Source organism: Phragmites australis, chromosome 4, assembly GCF_958298935.1.
Source record: "Phragmites australis chromosome 4, lpPhrAust1.1, whole genome shotgun sequence".
Classification (NCBI taxonomy): Eukaryota; Viridiplantae; Streptophyta; class Magnoliopsida; order Poales; family Poaceae; genus Phragmites; species Phragmites australis.
Genome location: NC_084924.1, coordinates 40,240,687 through 40,259,535, shown reverse-complemented (window position 1 = coordinate 40,259,535; position 18,849 = coordinate 40,240,687). Strand labels below are relative to the sequence as shown.

At 45.6% G+C, this 18,849-nt stretch overlaps 4 protein-coding genes across 4 annotated transcripts; 2 read left to right on the top strand and 2 right to left on the bottom strand.

Annotated features, from left to right (window-relative positions):
- Window positions 1–717: 717 nt before the first annotated feature.
- Window positions 718–4,509, bottom strand: LOC133916496 (probable E3 ubiquitin-protein ligase LUL2). Its single transcript, XM_062360181.1, has 3 exons — window positions 3,637–4,509; window positions 1,513–2,014; window positions 718–1,213 (listed from the first exon to the last, which is right to left on the bottom strand). Exons 1-3 carry the CDS (start codon window positions 4,149–4,151, stop codon window positions 1,037–1,039), a joined length of 1,194 nt encoding a protein of 397 aa, XP_062216165.1. The 5' UTR covers window positions 4,152–4,509; the 3' UTR covers window positions 718–1,036.
- A 4,347-nt stretch (window positions 4,510–8,856) lies between these two features.
- LOC133914796 (protein FAR1-RELATED SEQUENCE 8-like) lies at window positions 8,857–10,560 on the top strand. The gene has a single exon (XM_062357810.1). It carries the CDS (start codon window positions 8,857–8,859, stop codon window positions 10,558–10,560), a length of 1,704 nt encoding a protein of 567 aa, XP_062213794.1.
- A 2-nt stretch (window positions 10,561–10,562) lies between these two features.
- Window positions 10,563–12,032, top strand: LOC133916495 (uncharacterized). The gene has a single exon (XM_062360180.1). It carries the CDS (start codon window positions 10,563–10,565, stop codon window positions 11,787–11,789), a length of 1,227 nt encoding a protein of 408 aa, XP_062216164.1. The 3' UTR covers window positions 11,790–12,032.
- Window positions 12,033–12,531: 499 nt separating this feature from the next.
- Window positions 12,532–18,598, bottom strand: LOC133916494 (beta-galactosidase 6). The gene is made up of 17 exons (XM_062360179.1): window positions 17,812–18,598; window positions 17,619–17,714; window positions 17,200–17,312; window positions 17,020–17,086; window positions 16,697–16,933; window positions 16,405–16,599; window positions 16,154–16,241; window positions 15,604–15,722; window positions 15,257–15,418; window positions 14,957–15,171; window positions 14,755–14,861; window positions 14,517–14,626; window positions 14,271–14,378; window positions 14,026–14,133; window positions 13,667–13,878; window positions 13,067–13,403; window positions 12,532–12,972 (listed from the first exon to the last, which is right to left on the bottom strand). Exons 1-17 carry the CDS (start codon window positions 17,986–17,988, stop codon window positions 12,865–12,867), a joined length of 2,559 nt encoding a protein of 852 aa, XP_062216163.1. The 5' UTR covers window positions 17,989–18,598; the 3' UTR covers window positions 12,532–12,864.
- Between the last annotated feature and the right edge of the window lie 251 nt (window positions 18,599–18,849).

The window sequence follows — 18,849 nt, the reverse complement described above, 5'->3', positions numbered from 1 at the left end:
ATAAGCTTCTCTTGTGATTCGTTGTTCGGCGGCGGCGGCGGCGAGCCTACGGCACCAAGTATCAACGATGCCAATCCGTCTCTCAGTACGATATGCATTGATATTTCCTGTTCAAGCAACAAGTCACAAAGTGTGTGACAAATCAACAAAAACTCGTTATCACCACACCCAATTAGCCAGACAAGCCGTCCGGCTTATCCAACGGAACCGGCCTGGTAATTCCCAGCCATTTGATCGGTTCGGTTCAATAGCTTGGCCACGGCAGGCATTGCGATTTTGACCTGAATGCTGACCCCGCCAGGTCGCGGGATCCGATCTCGTAACAAGTACCAACCACAAGCGCAATGCCTTGCAAAGACCTGCGACAGAAAACTAGGATCAGTCCGAAACAAATTCATCTTTCATGGTCGCATGCTGCAGTTCCTATTTGCTGATTTTGATTCGTACCGGCATAAGCCGCACAGCCCTCACTGAAAATGGAGGCTAGTATTCAACTTTAATCACACACGCCTAATTTGACTGACAAAACAAGTTAGAAACGCGGTGCCAGCAACAGACAGGGACAGGTCATTGCGAAAGGATTTGGCCATCTTGCAGGTTCTTCCACGCAGAGCTCTCACCACCAGGTAAGCTCTCGCAGTTGGAACTGTAATATTTTTGAATTTCTTTCACTCTTAAACACAAATAGAAATAGGATACTCTGCGACAATTCAGGCATAACAGAGAAGGTACCATCATCATGGTAAAATACAATAAACGGCGAGACTTTTTACAGATTGAGTCCACCTTCTCTTCCTTCGTTTTTTTTTTCCTGATGGAGGAAGCCAATCAGGCAAGAGGAATCCTCCTCCACTTCTTCAGGTCACGGTACACGCATGCATGATGTATATAGTACACACACTCACTCCTCTTGGCATCGCAATCTCAGACGAGGTCAGCAAGCCATGCGATGCCAGAAGCTTACATATGCTAAAGGGAAGGCCGGAAGGCCACAAACTAGACTCATATAATGTCTGAGCGCTGACTTTGATCACGGCTACACCTCTTCCTGCTGCGGAGGCGGGGGTGGGAGCGGTGGTGATTGGGGTGTCTGCTGCTGTTCTTCGGATTTGTTGTTCACTTTGATCTCGAGGAGCCGCTCAACAGGCTGCCGGCAGATGGGGCACCGAGTGGTCTGGTACCTCAGGACCTTGGCACAATCACTGCACATGCACTGTAACAAAAAAGGAAAAAAATGTCAGGGTTTAGCATATATGCTAATGCAGCATTAAATCAGTTCAAAGAAAATGGAAATGGCTAGAAATCAGTATGGTACTGTGCATTTTTCTGGAACAATAATCTGAATATGGAATACTAAAGACCATATAGCTGGGAAATATTATCAAAACATAATTCTGTGAGGTTACGGCTCTTTAGTCCAGAATACAATAATGAAAGCTTATATTTTTTGCTTCAAGCATAAATCACTAGTTCTAAATAAAGTCTGGTCCTTGCATAGATTAGAAAACTTACCATATGCCTACATGGAAGGACAGTAGTATCCCTTGGCTCTGAGAGGCAAATAACACATTCTTTCCCTGGATCATTTGCATCAGCATCACCTTCCATGGAGTTTCCTATTCCATATATTTCTTGCAATTCATACCTAGTTCCATTGACCCAAAGGATCTGACTAACAACTCGTACTTGATAGTCCCCGTTTTCTTTCTTCTCAAACACAGCCTGTGTGATCTGTGAGTTTGGAGTTTTCACCTTTTGGTCTTCCCCTTCCAATGGTTGATCAACAGATAGTGCTGTTTCAGCTTTAACTGCAAGTGGATATACATCCATGTCCCCCTTCTTTAATAAATCAGATTCCTCAAACGCTGGAAAGTAAATTCCTGTCCCCGAAGGCTGCCTGAATTTTTGACCAAGACCCTCTTTGAAGCTAACAGTAACAGGCTTAACCAGGTCTTCTTTCGTCGCTGTTAAATTGCACTTGTGCTCTTCCTTTGCAAAGAAGTAAATAGTCATGCTGTACAAGGAAGTAGATAAGAAAATTGGTAAATCACTTTGCCTAACAGCAAGAATGAAATTTCTTTTGCTAGTAATAGAGAATTTTTCACTACACGGCTAGTCTCATGAAATATGGATAGTGCAAAGATACTATATAATAAACAGCAATGCAGCTCTAGCACATAACACTACAGATTATCTACAAGTGTACCATGTTTAGACAAAGGAATAAACTAGTGGGTAATGTGGTCACACTAGCAATGAGATTATTTCAACAAAAGATGAATTCAAATGTGTCCTGTTCCTGTCCATTATCAATGTAACACTCTATTACACTGTAAGCTGCATTCAAGAAAACGTAGCCTGAAGCGAACTTACAGCAGAACAGTATTACACATTACAGGCTCGTTGTACCGGCCCAAAGCATAATCTTCTAACAATTACTATTAACTTCTAACAAGAATGGACACAAAAAATGGTTATGGATGAGTAGAGGTGAAGACTGATTCAAGACCTATATATTTGTGAAATGTAGTTCCAATGACAAATGCACATATATTTAACAAATTAAATATATAATTGGCCCTACAGTAATTAGTGATGGCCAAGTATAACACCAGAGAATATTGAAAGCTTAAGTATTTAATCAATGCCAAACAATCTACCCAAGTACAGGAAGGCAATAGAAAGAAATATTTAAATACAGGGCTAAATCTTAATCGGTTAAATTAAAGATGCAATAAAAAGGAAGTCGTGCAGGGAAAGAAGAGTGGTGGACAGTAGGGCATACGTAATCTCTAGTGCTAACTTTAGATGGTAGGGCATCTACTGCAAACTCGACAATTGTTATCAAAATTTCAACAATTTCCCCAGGCAGGAATACCCCCAACATCCTACTGTTCTATCTCCAGAATGGCAGTTGCAGCTATCAAGGTTAATCAACTACCAAGGTGATCCACATGTGTGAGCTTATGATCGCTCTAGATCAGCGGAATTTGATCAGAAGGAGAGACTAGCTGGACCTCAATGAGTGATTGTTACAGTATTCTTGACCAGGGAGTCTACTCTATGCGCCTTTGAGAACAACAGATAAACATTCGTAAAATGTATACCTGGCTTTTCACTAACTTATCTGCCCATATATCATAAATCAGAGACCAAAGCAACTTTGCAATGGTCAGGGGTAGCAAGGAAGGACACTCGGGTTGGGAAGGAGAAAGCTAGGCATTAAAGCAATACTGTGATAGGTTGACTGGTTGATACATAATGGAGACCTCATTTTCAGCTTGGATGTTTTCAGAGAACAGTTTAATTAGAAAAAAGTACTTGGTCTTATATAGTTCTCTTTCATTTCTTTTACTCGTTACGATCAAGAAATGGAATCTCAATCAACAAACAAATGAAGGTGAAAGATCACAAAAACAAAAGTTCCCATTCTCAAACGACTGAAAGCAGCACCATCACAATTCACAAGACACTAATTCCTCAAAGCATCAACATCAGTATACAGAACAAACCAATTCAAATTAGAACATTTCCAACCATATCCTAACCAAGCAGCTAGCAGCAAAGGCGCTTCCCGCGCATAAATATAAATATTACAGAACATATATTTGATGTAAAAGAGAACTGAACCATCACCTGCCGGCGACCGTGGCGTCGAAGGTGAAGGCGACGAGGAAGCGACCGGGGCACTCTTCATCTGGCTCGATCCGGAGCGTCTCCTTCTTGAGGTTGACGTCATTGCGGATAGTGACGGCTTTCTGGTGCTCGACGTATGGCGCCGGCATAGGCAGATGTGGTCCGTAGGAGGGGTACCGCCCAGCCCACCCGGGGTATTGGTGGGGGTGGGCAGGTGGCGGGAACTCCCCTGCGGCGGCGGGCGGCCTGTGGCGGTGGTCGTACGGCGCTGGGAGGGGCACCGGCACGGATGGCGGCGGCGGCGGGTAGTAGTTCCCGTACTGCGGGTAGTACTGCGGCGGGTTGGGGTTGGGGTACTGCGGCGGGTACGGCGTGGCGGCCGCGAACACGTAGCGGTTGGGCGCAGCCTCCGGCGGCGGGGGAAGCGGCGGCGCCTGGTGGTGGTGGCCGTGGCCGGAGCTCCGACGGCGGTGACCAGGGGCGGCGCCAGCACCGTTGCTGCCCGTATTACCCATCCTATTGCGCAGATCGACGCGGAGGGCTCGGAAATGGCCTCAAAATTGGATCTTAAGGCCTGGGTGCATCGGGATTCGAGGTTGCCTCTTCTGCTCTCGAAAGCTCGAACAAACGAGCCAAAAGAAATCGGGAAAAAAAAGGAGGAGGAAGTTCCGGAAGAACGCTTGAGAAGATCAGAAGCTCAAACGGGAGAGAGGTGGAACTGGATCCTCGTGCGAATCGAAATCGATGCGCAAACCTACGACCTACGAAAGGCTCGAGCGATTCGATCGGGGCTGCGGGGGAAAGGGAAGGAGGAGACGATAAGCAAGTGCTCACGCTTCTTGCTTTTCCGCCTGTATTTTTAGGGTATTTTTGGGGTGTTATAATGGAGGGTTACGCGGAAAGCACCGCTACTGTCCTCCGTTGCTTTTCCGGTGGTTAAGGTTTGGCACCTGCAACAAACTTGTAATTACCATGAGCTCCTTTGTGGGTGTTTTTTCCGCCATGTGGATTTTGTTTTTGACGTGCAAGCGCGAGTTATTCGGAATGAAAATGAAATTTTTACAGCTGTGAGGGAAGTCAACTTTTAATATAACCGCGTGCGTAATGACTGAAATAGTGGGAATCTATTAATAAAAGAGGTTGGATATGCATACCAATAATAAAATCATCTATCTCTGTCCATAAATACATTTATATACCTCTTACAAATTGTATATACTTTTATTGCTAGTGGTTGTTTGGTTTTATATTATTACTACTACATAAATTTTCAAATGGTTGATGCAGTTGTTCCTATTTACCATACCTCAACTTGTTTATTGTCTTAAACATGTATTGTCTAATAAAGAGCATTGTTTTATGTAGTTTTTATTTAAATGTTATTATAGTTCTCACTAGCATAACTGTTTTAATAAAAAAATTGTTTTATCACAGCATAACAATATAACACCCATGAAAGTTCCCCGGAAAATATTCTATTTTCAACTGGTGTGTTCCCTAATTTATGTTGATTGTTTGAGGGATTAGTGTCCATTCTGACCGAATTTTTGGCTTTCTTAAGTGTCTTAGCATGAGCATGGAAACCAAATTCTTAGATTTCAAAACATATTAAACTAAATCTTACATTTTTCCCATGAATCCTCCATAAGCAAATAGGCCGGATGGAATTTTCACCTCAACAAACTTGATCCGCGTCCGCCAAAAGAGTGACAGTCATGGTCTTAAGCTTGTACATATGAGAATTCCCTAGGCAGTTTGATAGGATTAAAATTGGAGGGGCTAGTTGCATACTGTCATGGTTTTATTTTCGATTTAAGCTTTTGGAAAGAGGTATTTGTAGTGGGAAGTCGTAGGGCCAGGCTTGAGCCAAACCAGCGGTGTATCCCTATTTTGCTTTACCTAGTGGGCTTCAAATTATGACCAAATACGCCACTTTGTTTTGGAATAAAGCTTTGGTACAAATGCTAATGATTCATAGCTGACCTAGATCGAAGTCATTGGTGCTGCACTGCCTGCCAGGTGATGGATAGGACAGATGATTAAGCCTGAAACTGTGGATGCTTTCGGTACTTCGAGTGATTAGTCTGTATGTACTTGGCCTTAACTCAGCATCCAAAGTGCAGGTAATGCTCAAGGGAGATAAGCATGGAGCCCAAAGAAATTATGTGTCCAGCCATCATCCCAACAAGCAACAAGGCTGCTACGCTAGTTTGAAGCTTAGGGTGTTTGGTTAAGAGGTAAAGTGAGATAGGACAGTGTTGTCCCTGTTTTTAAGGATAAAATGATTTTTTAGTTGGATGGATGAGATGAGTCTCTTTTTTATTTAGTTGAAGGGACACGAACAGATAAGGATGAGAATCATCAACTAATTATATCTTTAATTTTAAATAATAATTATTAATAATACACTAATTAACATACACTACACGTATTAATGTTACTTTTGTCATAATCATTACTAATTAACAATAAAATATGCTAATTAACCCTAATCATACTCTAATTAGCTCATTAATTACCACTAATTAGTACATTAACCTTTACAAATTTTAATCTCATAGTAATATATACTAATAAATAATATAAACATATTAATATCACTAATCATTTTACTAATGAGCATGATTAGCAAAAGTGGATTGCTTCGTCTCACCGATTTAGAGGGATAGCTTCATCCAGCATATTGAAAGAATATTACTTAGGATGTATGATCTCATCCCTGCTATCCTGAACCAAACACCACTAAAAAAAGATATCGCTCACTCTCATCTCACCCTATTCACTAAAACAAACACGTCCTTAATGGACATCTTCGACCACAACGATGGAAAAGACATGAAAACAGAAATATGATATAGGTGCCTTAGGTTTAGATTTGCATAGTGCTTGGCATCACGAGCATGAAACTGTTTTTTTTATATATCATTTTATAAAGTTCTATTCCTATTTTGTAGGTCATAATTCCAAATTAATTTTGCTATTTTCTGAATTATTTCTAATGTAAGCCGGCCTTTTCAAATTATTGAATTTGTACGAGGTTTTTAAATGTTGATCCAAAGGACAAAATAGTGACACAATTAGGCCTATGAAATAAGTGATACCAATAGATGTTCCCTTCCGAAATACGGAAATATTTTGTCACAGTTCTATCTTTACTGTATACATTCATTTACAATTATTAACTAACTATTTTATCATTGAGAACATTTGCATTATGCAATTTTTCACTTTGCACGTCCGAACAACTTAAGCTCGGAGCTTGATTACAGATATATAGCAAAACACAAATAATAAGGTGCGCAAAGAATATTTTCTCTCTCTATTTTGCACATGCAACAAAAAGAGATGGATCTCTATATATAGCTCCCACGATTCCCACCTTTCCTGCGTTATTGTATATGCATGAAGCTTTTTACGCGCAACGTGCTACTTTACACGTGCAAGCACTCTAAAATTACTTCACACGTAGAGGCCCCCGTTCTATTCAGCAAGAAGAGTTGCGAAAAACATGTGTGCCAAATACGGCTAGATTTATATTTCCGGCTAGAAGATGACTAGACAATATGCGTCGTACTCTTCCGTGCAAGACCAAAACTTTGTCATCACACATTAAACACCTCTCCAATATACTAATAATCTTCATAAACTACAGAACCTTCGAATTGCTAGAAAATAATCTCGTTTCCTCATGTAAGTCTTGTCAAATATCTAATTATGAATATATATATATATATAAGTATAAGTAGTATATCATATATAGATAGGATATATACAATACATATTAGACAGCTTCAGATATTACGAAACCGGTAACTGATACACTCAGAATAAAAAAAGTACATACTAAAAAAATTTAGATTGATTACCTAACTCGATACGCTTAATATCCAAAACAGATCTATCTACTTGAACGTCAAGAAAGATAACTCCTTACCAATTACGGTTAGATAAGAGTCAGTACCTTATCCCTATATAAGACGAAAATGTTAGGGAGAGAGAAAAATAACTGTAACACGACGAAAGGAGAGAGGCAAGCATCAAGACCCCAACAAAGGAGCTACTCGACAACTTTAGTCTTAGGATAGATTAGATCCGATCAACTCCTTGTAATAATTTTAGCCACATTATTTATACTCGAGATCATCAATATACAATAACAATACCCTCATAGCACGTAGGGTATTACTCTAATCGGAGACTCGAACCTATATACATCGTTTGTCTCATCTTGTGATTAATCTTCTATGTCAATACTTTTTTTTTAATTTAATATGGTGAGAGTGAATTTTTAATTTATTTTTAATTTTTGGTCAACCCAATCATAAAGATTTAAGCATTTTTTATAAGTACTGACATTCTTAGCTGAAATACAAAACTTGCATTCTTAACGGATAGTAAAAATGCCAAGTATTACCAAGGGAGGAGTAAATACAAAACTTAGGCTAAACCCAACGAATTTCTTTTGGGGATGAAAATCTCATTATGAAGAGATTTTTGTTTCCTTCAACGTTCAAACGGTTTTACTTTACGGTTCTCTTCACGACGGGATTCCCGAATCATTTCTTTCAGAACAAGATTCTCTCTCCTTCAAAAAGAAGCTATTAGAGATGAGAAAAATTAAAGAGAATAAAAACAGAAAAAAAGTAAGAAAAAAATGAAATAAAAAAAATATAGTTGAGAATGATCTTACATTCTTAGCTGAGGTGCCGAGCCTCGTAAAAAAAAAGACATGGCAGCTCTAAGAAAAATCCTGCATGAACACACGAAAACACACAGCATCACGGCTTCGCCTGCAAAAACCCAAAGAGGGCCCACGTGTCAGACTCCTCGACCTCACCCATCCGCCACATCCGCAGCCCTCCCCCCAGGCGCAAATCCTAAGCTCACCCAGCAGCGAACTCCCCCGTCTTCCTCCCTCCCACACCACACGCATCCTCTCCGCGCCACCAAAAGAACCCGCCCCAAATTTCCCTTCCCTTCCCCGGCGACGTCCCCACGCACGCCGCCCCCGGCCGGATCGGCGTCCCCTGCGCCACCACGCCGCCCCTCCGGTGCCCCCTCCCCCTCCCCCGCGCCCCCATACCGTTTCCCGCGCCGAACCCTCGCCATTCTGCGCCGCGAGGTGTCCGCCTCACTGTACCTCTAGTGTTAATACTTTTGGGCGGGCGTGGCCTGTGCGCGCGGGAGCGGGGGGTGTGTGTAAATAGCCGGGGGCAGAGCATGGGGGAGGGTTCTGAGGGGCGGGCCGCCGGGGCGCAAAACCCTAGCTTCGAGGCGGAGGAGGAAGAGGCGCGGCGAGTCAAGGAGGAGCTCGCCGACGACCTCAACGGCGACCCTGCGGAGGAGGAGGACGAAGACGAGGAGGTGGTAGTTGAGGAGGAGGAGGATGAGGTGGTCGTCCCGTCCGACGACGAGGAGGGGGACGACAGCTTCGTCCCGCGCACGCTGGAGGAGGCCCTCGTGCCTCGGGTGGGCACGGTGTTCGATTCCGTGGACGAGGCCTTCGCGCTCTACAAGGCCTACGCCTACCGCACTGGGTTCCACGCTGTGCGCCGCACCTTCCACAACTACGAGGGGCTCCGCTACCGCTCAACCTTCACCTGCACCCACGGCGGCAAGCCCCGGGCGGGCACCGCCCCCTCTGACAACCCAGGCGCCCGCTACACGCTCCGGAACAAGCAGGGGGCGTCCGCCCAGGAGAAGAAGGCTCGGCGTGGTACCGCCGAGAAGATGGGATGCAAGGCGATGCTGATCATCCGTGACAAGCGAGTGGACGATAGGTGGAAGGTGGAGTCTGTGGACTTGGAGCATAACCATCCTTGCACTCCTGATATGGTGAGGTTTTTGAAGGCGTATAGGGAGATGCCCGAGTCAGCCAAGAAGAAGGCCAAGATTACTGATGAAATGGATGAGATGGTGGAGAAGTCACTGAGCGAGATTGCTGAAACCAGGAAGTTCCCGACACGGCCCAAGAGGGGTGCTGGCGGTGGAGCTTGTGTTGGAAGCCAGAGGTTTAGTAGGACCGAGAGTTTTGTGCAGTGGTTTGTGGAGGATGACCTCATTGCACTCAAGAAGTTCATTGAAACGACACAGCGCAATAAACCAAACTTCATCCACAGCTGGGATCTTGATCAGGAAAGTCGCCTGAAGAATTTCTTCTGGGCTGATTCAAGGGCCCAGGCACAATATCACTACTTTGGTGATGTCATTATACTTGACGTTATGTATTTACAGCACTCTCGCGCCAGCCTCCCACTGGCCACACTCCTTGGGGTGAACAACCATGGCCACCTTGTGCTACTTGGCTGCGGTCTACTCTCCAGTGACAGCAAGGAGAACTATGTTTGGTTGTTGAAGAGATGGTTGAGCTGTATGAATGGCAAGCTCCCAGAGGCGATCACCACCAGCTATTTGGATGTCGTTGCAGAGGCCGTGGCTGAGGTGTTTCCAAATGCAAGGCACCGATTCTGCTTTTGGAATATCTTGAAGAAGCTCCTAGAAAATGTGGGGCGTACTCTTGAGAAAGAGGCAATTTCTTCAAGATTCAAGGAGGTTGTTTATGATAGCGTCACTCTTACTGACTTTGAGAAAGAGTGGGTAGCAATGGTTGATCAGTACAAGCTCAAAGACAAAGATTGGTTCTCTGCTCTGTACAGTTATCGGAAACAGTGGGCTCCTGGGTATGTCAATCATTCATTCTGGGCTGGTACATCTGCTATCAGGAAGGTTGAAAAGCCAGATCCATACTTCGATGGTGTTGTAACAACTAAAACTACCCTACCGGTTTTCCTGAGCAATACGAGGCTACTCAGAAGGGGAAATTGGAAAGGGAGGCGTATGATGATTTGCGCTCCTATTATTCTAGACTCACTTTGCTGTCGGGATTGCCCTTTGAGGAGCAACTTGTGGAGCTCTACACGGTAACCATGTTTCAGGCGTTTCAAGACGAGATCAAGCAATTGATGCATGTTATTTGTAAAGAGGTAGACAGAAGTGGGAATTCAATTACTTACATGGTCAGTGAGTTAATACAGGGAAAGAAGGTTGACTATACAGTTGTCTACAACAATTCAGACAAGGATGTTTGGTGCATTTGTCGCTCCTTTCCCTCACGGGGCATTCTTTGCAGCCATGCTCTAGCTGTTCTGAAGCAAGAGAACGTGCTGATGCTGCCATCGAAGTACATCCTCAACCGCTGGAGGAAGGATTTTAGGATACTTCATTCATCTGCAAATGTTAATTATGTAGAATCAGATAGAAAACTGGGTATTTATGATGACCTCTATAGTCATGGCCATGAACATTTTGAAGATATCATTGACATTGGAGCAAGAGAGCCTGAGCTTAAGGAGTTCGTGTTGTCAGCCATGAAGGAAGCAAAGGACCGACTAATTAGGCCTGATCACACCCAACAAGGTAATCAACGGATTGATGTCAATATGTCCGTGACTGGTCAGGCGTCCACAGATACAAGAGTTGATGTGAACATGACATCAAACTCCTCAGCCCTGATTCAAGTCGACAGAAGGGTTGATGCAAATATGACATCAGACGCATCAGCCCTAGTTCATGGTGATACCATGAGATCAAATGCCACGGCCCTGATTCATGGGGATAGAAGAGTTGCAATGAAAATGCCAACAACCCACCTTATTCATGGAGATGGAAGAGTTGACATGAACATGGCAACTCCTCACTTCATGCAGAGGGAAAGAAGAGTAGACATGAACATGGCATCGTCACACCTGATACAGGGGGACAGAAGAGTTGATATGAACCTGGCAACCCCCCGCTTTATCCATAGTGACAGAAGAGTTGATATGAACCTGGCATCTCCGCATCTGATACAGGGGGATAGAAGGGTTGATATGAACATGGCATCCCCTCACCTGATACAGGGGGACACAAGAGTGGATATGAACATGGTATCCACTGCTCAGAATGGGATGCACACATTCCATTTGGTGAATGTAAACCTGGAGAGTGGCTCTTTGCCAATGACTGCAACAGATTTCATGCAAATGCATCCGCACCCACCAGTTTGCCATCCGAAACAACTCCTCGATATGAGAGATCAGGTGATGGATGCAAATAAGAAACCAATTATGGAAACCAATACTTATTTTATGGGAGGTGGGATGCATGTGGGGTAGGTTGCTTGTCTAGTTCTGTAACCTTTCTGTTGGGAAAGGTGGCTTTCTTCCTTATTTTACATCGACATGCAATCATGTATGTTCTTAGAGCAGGAAGTACAACTAAACAGCTAGGTTTTAGTATTGCAGATCAATCTTTAACTGTTAGTAGCTTTATTGTATCCTGTTCTCTATTTGGCAGTTGTAGCAGGCTGAATGCCACTGTCTTGTGCATATGAAAAAGAGGAATGACCTTTCTTATCATCCTTGATAGTTTGCTTGATCAGTGCAGATTGGAGACTGTTTACTAATCGAACATATTATGATGTCCTTGACCCTTTGCGGATTTTCTTTGGAATTTATAACCCCGTTGCAAGTTGATACCTATTGTTGACATGTGTTCTGATTATGTTCTCTGTTCTGTAACATGGAAATGGATCATCCTTGTGACTTGCCCTGCTAAATGTGCTCCGTCAATCCTTGAAACAGTCTTTCCATTCCAAACGATCATGAAGGCTATCCCTAAAAAGATTCACTTTCAGTGGCTGAAGGCTGAAGTAAAGTACTGTGAGCTTCAGTAAGGCACACTCTTCAGCCCATCACAGAGAAGGGTATATGTAATTTGAGAATTTTTTTGCCTTTTTTTCTCCTGCAGCAGCTGCAACAACTACTTGTGGACTCCAATAATCGCTGGTCTTCAGGATTCCAGGTGTCTACTTTTCGGTGTGACAAAACTGTCCATTCAACAGACAATGGAGTCCTGTTTGTTTAACCTTGCAAGTGTAATTCATTTTTTTTTGCGAGGAAGTGTAATTCTACTTGATTGAAATACACAGTATTCTGTTTCTTTTTTGAAAAAAAGAATTACAAAAGGATCACCTTCTTTGTCAAGATGGATGAATTTATCATCTCAACAAGCACAGCCCTTTCTAAGCTTACCATCTAATAGCTTTCATGTAGCATTTCTGGGAATATTTATTCCTTTTGATCAGCATGGGAACATTTATTCCTTTTTGCAGGGGATACCTACACAGAGAAGGTTTCACCCCCCCTCCAACTGATTTTCCTTCCTACTAGCCAACATTTACCGGACATGTCATGAACATGCAGCTTCCACGACAAGGCTTTTTGTGACCCCTCTGCATGGATCCCCAAAGTAATTCGACGACACTGGCACACTGCAGCTGCTCACCCCAATGCAGGCCTGCAGAGATTCCAGCAACACTATGAGCAACTCATAAGGAAAAGAATCAGTTGACACATTGAGACATGACAAGTGTGGAGCAGCCTGTAGTTACCTCCTGAACAACTGCGAGAGCCTGCGAGCTGCTGCATTCGCCTTGGCTGTAGCTCCCACATGTGCCGCTCGGTGTCCCGAAGCTTGCAAACTTGATGCTGCTGATGACCTGGCCTACTTTCGGGCATTCCAAGCGAAGTGCAGGTCCAGGTCTCTGCTCCTGCTGTTGGGGAGAGATCCAGCTATCGATTTGGGCTGGATGTGCTTCTGATACATGTGCACACACACTTCCTGTCTGCCTCGTCACAAAGGATATCTTGCTTGGGTCACCACCAAACTGCTCGAACAGGACTAGATCATTGTTGCCTGGTTGGAGAAACGAACGTGGTACGTGGTACCTGTTTAACAGGTAAGAAATTCAATTATTAGTTGTTCAGTTCTTGTAGTTACTATATTTCCTGTGCATCGTCAGAAAACACAATCTAGCAGTGTTTCAATCTTGAGAGAAAAGTTAATTGCCATTAAGATCTAATTGTTATTTTTTTCCCAGAAGAGAACATATGAAATGGGGAAATTCTAGAACTGTTTCTGCATCTAGGGAACAAAATGTAGCCATGAAAATCTCAGAGAGCATATTCTGGGAGCTTTGTGGAATTCTTACAGAGTCTGTGATGGCTGCCCACATTTCTTGAGGCATTTGTTCGAACTGTAGGCTCCCCTGTAGTTGCATGAATTAACACAGCCGCTCTGTGGAGCCAGATTTGTTGGCCAGTATCGACCAATGCTCTGCCCGTTCACCCATGCCTCGCCTTTTCCCATTCCTGTGAAGTCTATGGCAACAGGATCGTCACCTGCAGGAGCCGTGAATTTGGTCTGCATTTGGAGCATTGCAGACCCAAGGAAATGGATTAGCCAAAGTGCCAAATAGATAGAATTTACATTTCTAGCCTTTCTGAGCCATGCTGCATGCATGCAAAAGCCACATGTAGCTTGATTTCATGGTCAGATGATCATACTGACCTTATACCAGATCAATGGTTGATTGATCGGGTAAGCATTGGCTGAGACCCATTCTGGAGAAGCCTCTGAAGGATCATACAGATGCAAGCCTTCTCCTCTCAGTCCAACCTGACGTAGCAAAATATGATTAAGAAAAGCCAACTATACTACACCTATGGTTGACCTAACAAGTGAAGGGAGCTCAAAACAAAATTTGCCAATACTTTAGTCAACTCGGAAATAGCAGATAATTAAGTGTAGACTACCTGGTATGTCCAGTCTGCAGAAGACAGATCCAGCGCACCATTTGGTCCACTCAGTTTTACTGGGCCAGTAATTCCAGCACCTACCAGGTCAAAGAATGCACCATAATTCTGTAGGAACAGAGAAGTCGAGGGTTAAAGGATGTTAGTAGTGTTAATACATATGCTAAAAATTTCAAATCGCATATGCACATCAAAATGGAGTGGAATATTCCATGTGACATCTCTTTTAAGGTGAAGATGAATTACCGAAAGGCCAACTGTTGCACTCAGAAGATCTATTTTATTCCTCCCAGGTACAAGTGTAACTGGTTTTTGGAATGAGATGAGCGAGTTGCTAGCACTGCCTGAAGCACTTCCTGGTAAGATTTTAACACTTACATTTCAGTACAAAAATATGACTTATATGTGAACGACTGATGTTTAGAATCAACATCACAATTCAATGCCATATATGAAACAGTTTGCGCTATCACCTCTAGCTTACCTACAATTTTTCCATTGATGTAAACCTGAAGAACATGTCCAAGTGAGTTTACAAGCAGATTGGACTGGCTGCCATTTAGATAAGGTTCATCACCTTTAACAGTAACGCTGCACAAAGTATATTTAATAGCACAAATGGTGAGTAAAATTGTATTGTTCACAATATCAAATGCATAAATATGACAAGACATGTAATAATGTACCTTGTTGAGTACCAGAGGAAATCACTGGCATCTGCCGTGGTGTTTATCTGCTCCATCAGTCCAGGTTTTGTCAATGCATTGTCCTTTGTGATACCAACAGGCTCTATGGTGTAGCCCCAGCCAGATACCACGAGTTCTGGCGTGATGGACGAGTCATCTGATGCGGTGCTGGATCCCAAACTTCTCATTTCCGAACTTGTCACCTGCGAATTGATCTGCAGATAGTAACCAGACGTACCTGGATCAGGTCCTTGGTTGATGTTCTTTCCCAAAACAAGTGCAAGCAAGGCATGTATATACCTGAGCTGTGTTCAGTACCACATTCTTGCAGTCAGGAAGGATGCTGACAGACCATGCAGGGAGCTTATATGTCTTGCCATTGAAGGTGACAGTTTTATCAGATTGAGCATCTATATTGGCAAGGAATGCTGCGCAAACTGAACCAGCCTTGTATACGTGTGCCTGAAGATAGAAGAATGCAGAAATCGTTATATACCTGACATCCTGACCAGAGAATGAAGGTAAATGCTACTCCTGGACAAATTTGCAACATTTCTTCAATATTGAGTGTCTTGTGTTTCTTTTTTTGTTAATTAAAAGGTGCTTTTCATCGCAAAAAGTAGAAGATGCTTTTGTAAAGGACACACCTCAGCATTTTGACCCAGAGAAATGTATGATGGATCAGTTGCTACGAGTGCTGGTTCGCAGAGCTTTATTGCCTTATGCACATCCCTCAAGTGTCCCCACTTTGGCTGCCTGACTAGTCCTGGATCACATATTCGAAAGGGGACAAATACATCATTTCTTTTGTTAAAGATAGAAAAATTTATCTCCTTGATCCATATCCTTGCTAACGTGACCTGCCAATGATCCACAAACATCAAACCTATTAGGCTACTTCAAGTTAGCCTAGTTGTCATTGCCAAACATAGATTCAGTAGTTGAGGCAGTAGATATTGAAATCAACACGAGCTCACCAAGCATTCCTGTTTTCACTACAGTTTGACAGCCGTATATAGGTGACGAAACATTCTACCCAAAACCTCAGTGACACTCCTGAGGTAACAGGTAAGCTGAAGCATGCTCAGCAATTCAAGGGACCAGATATGATGCAGGTCCAAGCTTCAAGAGCTCAAAATGGGTCACGCCACTCCCAACCCAGCCCAACAAAAAGCTCCAGAAAGAAAAAGGATTTACCGTACTCGTCGATGGGAGCATCGTAGTCGTAGCTCGTGGCGATGAAGGGACCCCCCGAGCTGCGGTCGAGGTTGGTCCCCCCGTGGTACTGCCGGCAATAAGATCCAGAGTTAGAGACGCAGCAGCAGGACCAGCAGCATCAACGCGAAATTTAACTGCCCCTGCATTTGGCCGAGCAGGCTGGCACAGCAGCAAACATGGAGCGATGGGAGAGCTCAATGCCGTACAGTGCATCGCAGCAAAGTGAGTACCATGTAGTAGTTCTGGAAGGTGCCGCCACGCTGGTAGAAGCGCGCGACGGCGAAGGCGAGGTCCTCGGCAGGGCGGTAGGGGACGGCGCCGCCGAAGGAGAGGAACCAGCCGCTCCAGTTCTCGGTCCACAGCTTGGGCTTGCTCGCGGAGTTGGGCGTGAACTGGTCGCAGTAGAAGCCGTTGCAGGTGTTGATCTACATTCACCTCGCGGCTCAGTTCATCAATTCCGTTCATGTGCCGCGCTAGCTGTAGCTGGTGCTTATTATTAGCAGGGAGCGAGAGATCACATACGACTGGGTCGGGCGCGTCGGACTGCTGGCACATGACCCAGGGCACGCCGGTCTCGAGCGAGACGGCCATCCCGGCCGCCCACCGCATGTACGCCTTCCCGGCCGCCCCGTACGACGAGTCGATGTTGCCGTACTCGTTCTCGATCTGGGACAGGATGATGGGCCCGCCCTGCGACGCGTAGAGGCCCGCCCCCTTCATCGTGTCCACCACCTTGGTCGTGAACCGCTGCATCTCCGCCTGCACAGTGCACACACCCCACGTCGGTCAACTGATGTCGATCGATCGATTGATAGCATGAACATCATGCCGTCAGGAAACGGGACCTTGAAGGGCTCGTTGTCGGTGCGGAACTTGATCCCGGGGAGGAAGTGCAGCCATAGCGGGAAGCCTCTGCAAGCGTCAAAAAACCGATTCGTTTCATGAGCTATTTTTTTCGTCTACTGGCTGGCTGGCTTGCTGACTGACTGACTGACGAGCTAGGGAATTGGAGTGAGGCTGCTGACCCGTAGTTCCACTCGGCGCAGACGTATGGCCCGATGCGGAGGTGCACGTAGAGGCCGGCGTCGGCGACGGCCTTGACGAACCCAGCCAGGTCCTTCCGCCCCTCGAAATCGTACTGTCACGTCACCTCTCGCCCATCAGAGTTACTCGAATGGTAATAATTGTTGTAAAGTCATAACAGTACACGAGACGAGAAGCAAAGAAAAAGCCCAGGAGTGTGTGTGAGAGAGAGAGGATAAAGCATAGGGTGAAGAGGAAGCAAACACCGCCCTTTCACATGATGACCCAGGAGATGATCACAAAAGAAAAGATAAAAAAGTTACTAAATCTAGGTGAAAGCATTGCTGGAGATGATTAGAAAAGAAAAGATGCTACAAAGGAATAACAGCGAGTATGGGGGTGGAGTAGTGCTACGACGTGCCTGTCCCCGGACGGGCTCGTGGATGTCCCAGAAAACGTACGTCTCGATGACGTCCAGGCCGCCGTCCTTGGCCTTCTGGATCAGCCCCGGCCACATCTGCAACCAGCAGAGCAACAGCCGACGACGTGCCGGTGTCAGTACCGTGAACAGGGGGGAGCTAGGAGGAGCGAGCGCGCGAGAGAGAAATGCGCACGTCGGGGGTGCTCCGCGGGTAGTGGATGGACCCGGAGACGAGAACGCGCCGCACGCCGTCGATGACCAGCGCGCGGTGGTCGTACGTCACGTTCGCCGCCCACGAGCCTCCCGCGAGGCAGAGCAGCAGCAGCAGCAGCAGCGCCTCCGCCGCGCGCGGCACCTCCGCGGCCGCCATTGCCACCGCCCGCAGCACGGGGAAGGAGGAGCTAGCAGTGCCCTTCGTGGCGTTCGGTGCGCTAGCTAAGAGCTAAGCACCGCGCGCGCGCGCCCGATATTATTTATTAGCTGGCGGTGGGAGCGAGCGAGCGCGAGGAGGAGGTGGTCAGGTCAGGAGGAGTTGCTCACTTGCTCGGTGGGCGCGGCGCGCGATCGAGGGAAAGAAAACCGGTGGAGCGGCTTGGATGGACCGATGGAGCGGCCTCCGGGCGAACGGGCTGCCACGGGACAGAGTGCTCCTGCTTCCTATCCTATAGGAAAGGCTACAGCGATTCGGTCGCTTTCTGGTTCTGTTTCTTTCTTGCGCGGCGTGTTCTTTCTGGTGGATGTGGAGGTGGTGGCGGTGGTTCTCTCTCCTGCTCTTCTCTTGTGCCGCCGCCGCCGCTTCTTCTGGCCTCTGCCCCGGCGTGTCTGGGCAGAGTGGCGGTTTGCTGCTGCTTGCAAGCAACAGCAAAGACTCTGCCGTGCATCTGTGCTCCGCCTCCGCGATGATGAAGTGCAGCGAGGAGAATCAAGAGGGCGGGTACCAAGTTAATGGTGACGTGATGGTTGGGTGGTACACACGGCGTGGGCGGGACTGGGACTAGCAATGGCAATGCCACAACTTTGTTGCTTACCGCGGTGATGCCGCTGCACCTGCTCCGCTGCATGTGTCCCTAGCATTGGCCTCACAAGGATAAAAAAAGGCTACTCGGTGCCCGTCGTGAGTGACCGACAGGGCTCGTGAGCCGTGACCGACGGGCGTTGTCGATTTCCCTACACGCGTCAAGGACTGGACTGCATTATCGCCAACCCGAGTGCACCGGTAATAGAAAATAAA

Excerpts from the sequence above, each read along its gene's own strand:
- LOC133916496 (XM_062360181.1), bottom strand. The coding sequence starts at position 4,151 with ATGGGTAATACGGGCAGCAACGGTGCTGGCGCCGCCCCTGGTCACCGC. Across the intron at positions 2,015-3,636 it reads GACGCCACGGTCGCCGGCAG|CATGACTATTTACTTCTTTG; the intron begins GTGATGGTTCAG and ends TTCCTTGTACAG. Across the intron at positions 1,214-1,512 it reads TCCTTCCATGTAGGCATATG|TGCATGTGCAGTGATTGTGC; the intron begins GTAAGTTTTCTA and ends TTTTTGTTACAG.
- LOC133914796 (XM_062357810.1), top strand. The coding sequence starts at position 8,857 with ATGGGGGAGGGTTCTGAGGGGCGGGCCGCCGGGGCGCAAAACCCTAGC.
- LOC133916495 (XM_062360180.1), top strand. The coding sequence starts at position 10,563 with ATGTTTCAGGCGTTTCAAGACGAGATCAAGCAATTGATGCATGTTATT.
- LOC133916494 (XM_062360179.1), bottom strand. The coding sequence starts at position 17,988 with ATGGCGGCCGCGGAGGTGCCGCGCGCGGCGGAGGCGCTGCTGCTGCTG. Across the intron at positions 15,723-16,153 it reads TGCTCCCATCGACGAGTACG|GACTAGTCAGGCAGCCAAAG; the intron begins GTAAATCCTTTT and ends TATGTGATCCAG. Across the intron at positions 15,419-15,603 it reads CTCTGGGTCAAAATGCTGAG|GCACACGTATACAAGGCTGG; the intron begins GTGTGTCCTTTA and ends TTCTATCTTCAG.